The sequence below is a fragment of the Panthera onca genome, chromosome A1, assembly GCF_046562875.1.
Source record: "Panthera onca isolate mPanOnc1 chromosome A1, mPanOnc1 haplotype 2, whole genome shotgun sequence".
NCBI lineage: Eukaryota > Metazoa > Chordata > Mammalia > Carnivora > Felidae > Panthera > Panthera onca.
The window spans coordinates 92,478,663-92,486,043 of record NC_138339.1 but is presented as its reverse complement, the minus strand read 5'-3'; the positions used below and the strand labels follow the sequence as shown (position 1 = coordinate 92,486,043).

At 39.3% G+C, this 7,381-nt stretch overlaps 1 protein-coding gene across 4 annotated transcripts in view; it reads right to left on the bottom strand.

Annotated features, from left to right (window-relative positions):
- Nucleotides 1-749: 749 nt before the first annotated feature.
- HAPLN1 (hyaluronan and proteoglycan link protein 1) overlaps nucleotides 750-7,381 on the bottom strand; it is a 71,381-nt gene continuing 64,749 nt past the window's right edge. For all 4 annotated transcript variants that reach the window (XM_060635432.3, XM_060635431.3, XM_060635433.3 and 1 more), the window contains exons 4-5: nucleotides 4,712-5,014; nucleotides 750-2,496 (exon numbers count right to left, since the gene is read on the bottom strand). In XM_060635432.3, coding sequence (XP_060491415.3) covers nucleotides 2,207-2,496; nucleotides 4,712-5,014 — 593 coding nt within the window. In that variant the 3' untranslated portion in view covers nucleotides 750-2,206. The remainder of the gene's footprint in view (nucleotides 2,497-4,711; nucleotides 5,015-7,381) is intronic.

Sequence of the window (7,381 nt, the reverse complement as noted above, 5' to 3'; positions counted from 1 at the left end):
ATTTTATTTAGCTAACAGTCACTCCAGAGATTTTGATCAGCACCAATTCCAATACTAGTAAGTATTCAAAAGTTAAGAAACACTACTATGCTTAATATTATAAAGGTAGAGTTCTGCAGCAATAACTGAAAATAATATATCTGCCTCAACAGAAATTTGTTCCCACTTGGATTTCCAATAAAATTCTTGTAATGTGGGTCATAATCATTCAAGTATGGGCTTCCTCCAATAAGCTAACCCCCGTATTGGAGGTGTTAAAGTTGTTATTTTGGAGATACCCCTCTTTAAATAATATATTCATCTTTTCCTAGACCGTTCAGGTATTTTTAATTTTGAAGTTTGAGTTCTAGTTATATCAGCAGTGTGTTTGAGTTGAACTTCACAATCTCTTTGGATTTATATGTTTGTACAATTTGCATATCCAACCTAATGTAAAAAGTGCATGCATACATTGTCCTCTTTAAATATTAAAGCATCGGGAATTTCCCAGATCTACTTCGACAAAAGAAATGGCCTACTTTTATTTACAATATTTTGTCTAAATAATGTATGGATATAATTATGGTTTCATGGACTTCCGATTGTTCTATACCTTCCACATATGTAACTCTACATTTATATAGAGTGAATTTATTAGAATTATTACAGAGCTTTAAATGCAACCACAATCAATTCAGGAAACAGATTTATTTACTCATGTTCACGGGAGGAAAATCTACATAAAAACATTCATGAAAGCATACCAGCTATGTCATACTTGGATTATTATACTAAATCCCATTTATTAGAACTCATTGCGAAACAATGGGAAACCATGAAATGTAATTTGAATACAAATATTGGTCCCTGCGGGGTCTCAACAGTCATAAAAATATAGGAAAACAGAGCTTTATTTAATATTGGAGCTGCTAATGTCTAAAGTTGTTTTTCTGAAGCTGGTCTTACCCTTTCATTTACAGCCTTGAAGATTTTAGTGTAAACTCTTTCTTTGCTGAGAGCTTCCACATTTCATTTGAGCCTAATGACGACCAGCAAGGAAAGTGATATCATTGACCACATTTTCTATATGGAGGAAGGTTTAGAACCACTTGTTCACTTTTTTCCTCCCACACAGGCACCAGTTGGGCTTTCTAGTAAACATACAAATAAGAATAGTAAGAATTTTGAATGTCGGGTCCGTATTTGTTTAGGCAAGTGTATAGTTATACATTATTTTGGTGATTTAAATTTTATTCATGTAAGGTAAATAAGGAAATATTAAATAGTTTAAAGTTATTTTTATAGGACAATAATATTTCATAGGCTAACATAAAATCAAGCTGCTAAATTTTACAATTTTTCTGTCCAGCAGTTTATCTATATAACTGCCCTGAGTAGATGCTAATGCTGCTTAGCAAACGGCCCTTAGAATTTAAATATAATTCAGTAAAGCTACTCAAAAGATAGAACCATTCTTCTCAGGCATGTGTAATTTTAATTAAAAGAAGATAGGAGTCTTTCACTGGTTAAATATTATCTGCTTATTTACGTTTCGTACTTCATATAAATGGGGTTATTAAGGAGTTTTAACTGTGCTTGTTAATATGCATTGGAGTCCATATGAATTTTTTTAAATTTTTATTTCTTGGTCAAAAGGCAGGATTTTTAAGAGTAAAACATTGTGTCTATTGCAGACTTGAAATAATATCTTTTAGAAAAGTGTAGATTGTCCCATGTGTAACTGAGTTTTGTGCAATCTCTCAGAATCTCAGTTTATGTAAAGAAGCCTGTATTTCAAATCTGTTGCTCTAATTTGCTGATTGTAGTACATTTCAAAATTGTACAAATGTGTAAAATTTGTGCTTGTGGGAGCTGCTGCTCTGAGTAGCCGTGCTTCCCTTAATTTAATCCTAGCAATTCTCAAGCTATCGTGTGCCCCATTCATGAAAGGATACTTCGCTGGGATGATGTAGCCGAAACAGTTTGGCTCTAAAGCCTCCTTGTGTAGCGCTTCCCTTAAAATTGTATTAATTTATAATATATACTGAGTGATAGCTTTACAAAAAAACCAAATTGATGAATTGGTCTTTATGAAAATGACTCTTTACAGTAAGTAAAAAAGGGTTATCACAGTTTTGGTAAAACTTGCATGAGTTCGTATTGAAAAAAAAAAACACCTTTCACATGTTCTCAATGACCTTGACACTGGCGTGCTCTAGGGGCACCCTCAGTTGTATGCTCTGAAGCAGTAGACGCCATACAGCTTATGCTTTTTGTCTGGGAAACCCACAAAGCGCACGGCAGCCTCAGTAGGACTGCAGCGCCTTCTTGGCCTAGAGATGGGGTAGCGGACACTGCCATCCGCCAACCAGCCCGCATCACAGCGGTCGTATCCCAGAAGTTTCCAGGCAGCGAAGATCTGGCCCACTTTGGCAATCTGAGCACCATCGTTGAGACAAGCCTGCACCGCTTCATCATAGGTCAGCTTGGTGGGGTGGATCAGGTAGTAAAAACGGCCTGTGGAGGAGGAGAGAGAGAGCGCGCGTCAAAGGCCTGTCTGCGACTGCGCCGCCGTACAGAGACGGAAGGAGCCCAAACGGAAGCGTTTCTCGAGGGAGGGGGATAGAGAGCAATGTCTATAAAGCTCTGGGAACATAGGATTGTCACTTTAATGTAGTGCCCCTCAGTCATTTGCTGTTAAATTAACTTATTCCTTGCCCCTTAGTATGTGTTCAGACATGCCCTTTTATAGCTTGAAAACAGAAAAGGGAAATGACAGTTGCAGTTTCTGTTAGCTAATTAGTGACTCAAAGGGCCCTTCTGTAGCACTAGAGCGAGAATTCCATGTTAAAAGCAAGAGCTATTTAAATTCTAGCTGTAGCAAGACTGAGCCCCAGCACAAGTTTCTGGAGAGGCAAAATTTGAATGTGAAAAGATCAAACCACATTCCTGACATAAAAGTCCATTTAAAAAAACTCAAAAGCCCTCAAGTCCTTTTCATTACAGGTATCAATAAGACATTATTCTTATTCAGAGACTACAGTATGAAAATGCAAAAAATACAGGAAGTCACTTGCCATAAATAATACGGACTCAGAATGCGAATCCAGTCTGTTCACCTACTAGCAAAGAGAATGAATTTTTTTTTTCAACTTCTCTCCGTGGGAGCCCTGACACCTAACCATATCTTGATTTCACAAGAAAGAGCAAGTTAGTCTCCACCACTTACTGAGTAAAGTTCATTACTGAGATGCCTTCAATGTGTATTAAATATGCATACAATGTGTGAAGTATGACACCGACTGCGGTGAAACAATGAAGATTATCTTAGACTTTTAGTTTCAGGTAGCATACAGTCACACTCTTTTATCTGATTACCCTTTGCAATGTGATGTCTTCTTGCCCTCCATTACCTACAGATTATTGAAGAATAAATTAATGCTTGCCAATTCTTCCGTGACTAAAACAATGCGATTTGGAGGGAAGGTAGAGGCCACCGCAACATTAGCTACAAGATTCGTTCTGTCATCCACACCAGAGGTCCCCAAACTGGAGCACAAGAGTCCACTGGAGTTTTGTTAGAACACAGCCACACCCATCTGTGTAGAATTGTCTATGGCTGTTTTGTGTTACAGTGTACAAAACCACATTGAGTGGTTGCAACAGAGACCCTGTGGCCCACAAAACCAAAAATATTTATTATCTGGCCCTTCACAGAAAGTTTGTTGATCCCTGATCCCTTGCTATTTTTCCTAAACCATGTCATCAGGGAACAAAAATATACAATGATGGGGCCAGTGTTGGCTTTATGGATGTGTGACCTGTACAGTTACACAGGGCCTCATGCTTGCTTTAACCTACTGCTGTCACCATCTTAAAATTCTTAAATTTTTTTTTTAACGTTTATTTTTGAGACAGAGAGAGACAGAGCATGAATGGGGGAGGGTCAGAGAGAGAGGGGGACACAGAACCGGAAGCAGGCTCCAGGCTCTGAGCCATCAGCCCAGAGCCCAACGTGGGGCTCGAACTCATGGACCGCGAGATCGTGACCTGAGCTGAAGTCGGACGCTTAACCGACTGAGCCACCCAGGTGCCCCAAATTCTTAATTTTTGTATGAGGAGCCCTCATTTTCACTTTGCACTGGGCCCCACAAATTACGTAGCTGGCTCTGGATGGAGCAAGACAGGGCTGGGGGTTACATGGAAGGCAATCAGCAACACCGAGGCAACCTGATCTCTCTTCTTCTGCTTTCACATCCAGTGTTACTGCTACTTAATTTTTCTTGCCAAGTTCTCTTTACTCTGAGCTCTCTCCTGATGGTGCGCTTTGCTGACCAACCCTGAACATAACTGGCTTTGTAATTTAGAGAAGGAGAGTATGACTCGGAAGCTACCTTCACTTCATTAAGAGCTCTGTATCCCAGGGCACGCATCTGTATTGCGCACAGGGGCAGCAGCATCTTTGTCAATAAGAAAGAGAACCCTTACAGTTTAAACTATTTTATGATAATCTGATGCAATAAAACCTAAGAATAGTGGCAATAAGCATTTTTGCTTGCCCTGGGTGGATATTTTAAAAAATTATGACAGTGAAGAACTTTACATGTTCAAACGGGAACAGTGTATCAAAACCATGTTCTTTTCTAATTGGTAAGATTAAAAGTTGAGCGTGGCATTAGAGTATGCATTGGTCCCCAGGATAGGAAAGAAGGCAGTACAGTTAATAGCTTACCATTGAAGTTAGATGTAAAACAGAAAACATCGTATCTGCTTTTATCTTTGTCCCAAAACCCGTAGTTCCTGACACCGGGCACCGTGTTCTGGCCTCCACAGGGTTCCCTGGGCTTTGTGATGGGATATTGCACAGACCCGTCACTGAGCCAGCCGGCGTTGCACCAATCCAGCCCGCCCCGCCAGGCGTCGTACAGCTGGTCAAAGGAGGCAATCACAGCATCCTGGTCCAGACAAGCCTGCTGTGCCTCGTGAAAATTGAGATTGTAGCGCCCCAGTCGTGGGAAGTAAGGGAACACCACACCTGTCCAAAGGAGAGGCCAAGGGATTAGTGGTACAAAAAGGAACAACTCTGAGCAAATGCCACTTGATTGGTGAAAACCTAACAGAATCTCCATCCAATGAAGTTGCAGTTTTTGGTCAACTTGAAATGGTTTCTCACGGTCCCTTTTCCTCATCAACAGTGTCTCAGCTCTGAGCATGTCATAGTCAGCTATGCTTTTTCATAACTTCGGTGATTTTACCCTTTTGCTAAGAGCTCAATCCAAGCCTTAAAATTCTCTTTGCTGGAATGATTCATCCACAGGTTATATTTTTCAAATAGCCTCCCTTGAGAATTTACCTTCTGCTACTAGTCACTAATCTTAAAAGGGATTTCTACTGAGTCCTTTTCAGCTGGGAAAAAGTCAATATTGAATACTAATAGTGGTAGAGGGTATAGAAACAGTGCTCAGAGAGAAGGTATTTTGTTTTTTCCATGTTTTTCTTAGTAATCTTTCTTATATAATTAGTAATTTGTTTAATATAGCCTTTTAAATGTATGAACAAACACGGTAACAAATGATTCAAATGTAGGTATATACTTGCTTTTACATATGTTTCTAAAAACTTACAGAGAAGAAATTTTCATTTAGGAGGTTTCTTATTTGGAGAAACTCTAAAGTGAGTTTACATGTCTAGCAAAAACCTAATTAAGCACCCATACTTCATATTAATAAGATAATTCTTTCCAGTGTAGCACAACCTCCATAGAGAGTATCCTGACTTTATCCTTTTTTTTCTGTTTATTTATTTATTTTTTTTTTATTTAAAAAAAAATTTTTTTTAACGTTTATTTATTTTTGAGACAGAGAGAGACAGAGCATGAATGGGGGAGGGTCAGAGAGAAGGAGACACAGAATCCGAAACAGGCTCCAGGCTCTGAGCTGTCAGCACAGAGCCCGACGCGGGGCTCGAACTCACGGACTGCGAGATCATGACCTGAGCCAAAGTCGGCCGCTTAACCGACTGAGCCACCCAGGCGCCCCTTATTTATTTTTGAGAGAGAGAGAGAGAGAGAACGCGCGCGCGCGTGGGGGAGGGGCAGAGATAGAGAGAGAGGCAGAATCTGAAGCAGGCTTCAGATTGTGAGTTGTCAGCACAGAGCCCGAACTGGGGCTCGAACTCTTGAACGGCGAAATCAGGACCTGAGCTGAAGTCAGACGCTCAACTATCTGAGCCACCCAGGCTTCCTGTGACTCTTATCCATTTCAACTTTTAGTGTAGCCCTTAATCTTATTTTAATTTTTCTGTCCTTGAGTGGTGCAGCTAAAATGAAAGGTTTCATTTAAAAATATTTCTATTACTATTTTTCAGCTTTCATATTCGTATATTGAAATTTGAAACTAGCTTTTAAAAACATTCTTTATTGCAAATTGAAAAATAGAAAAACCTTCCCAAAACTTGTCCTATACAAGGTAGATACAGAATAAACATCTTTTGAGTTAATGCCAAAGAATTAAGTAAAATATTTGAGAATGCAAAAGCACTTAACAAATGTGAACAGTGTGACTTCGGCACTTGACTTTGCCTGGGAAGATGCAATTACTTTCCAAAAGCATTCTTTTTGGTCAGATCATCACTAGCGGTCATTGAACCCTCTCATAACTTTCTGTACAATTTCCTTAAAGGATAATAATTACATCACAAGGAAGCAAAGTTGTATCATTTGCCGGACTTTAAGAAAGACCACTGCATCAAAATGTCTCCCCATAAAAGACTGTTAATTTACAAACATTAAAAAAAGGGGGTACACCTGGGTGGCTCAGTCAGTCGAGCATTGGACTTTGGCTCAGGTCATGATCTCATGGTTCATGAGTTCAAGCCCCACATCAAGCTCATTGCTGTAAGCACAGAGCCCTCTGTCCCCCTCTCTCTGCCCCTTCCCCACTCATTCTCTCTCTCTTTCAAAAATAAACATTATAAATAAATAAATAAATAAATAAATAAATAAATAAATAAATAAATAAATAAAAGACTATTAATTTAGAGTGGTTATTCAAGGCCTTGCCTTGGATTTTTTACTATAATTAGAAATGATTAATACTTGAGCATGTGGAATATGAAAAATTGTCCCACTGACACAGTAATTGGTAGGTTATATCACAAGTGCTATTTTATGAGACCGCAGACCCTATTCAAGATGAATGTACAATTGACTAATAGTGTAACCAGGACACAGGAAATGTTTTCTTTTATAAGTTGTCCTGGAAGACTCTACAAGAAGAAATTTCAATAGCCTAAATCAAGTCCTGTCCACCCAGGGCCTCTGCAGGACACGTTTGTTCCTCTAGGGCAGTCCAGCTGGCACTCTTCACTGGAGGCAGAGATCCAGGAAGGCTTCCTGATCTCA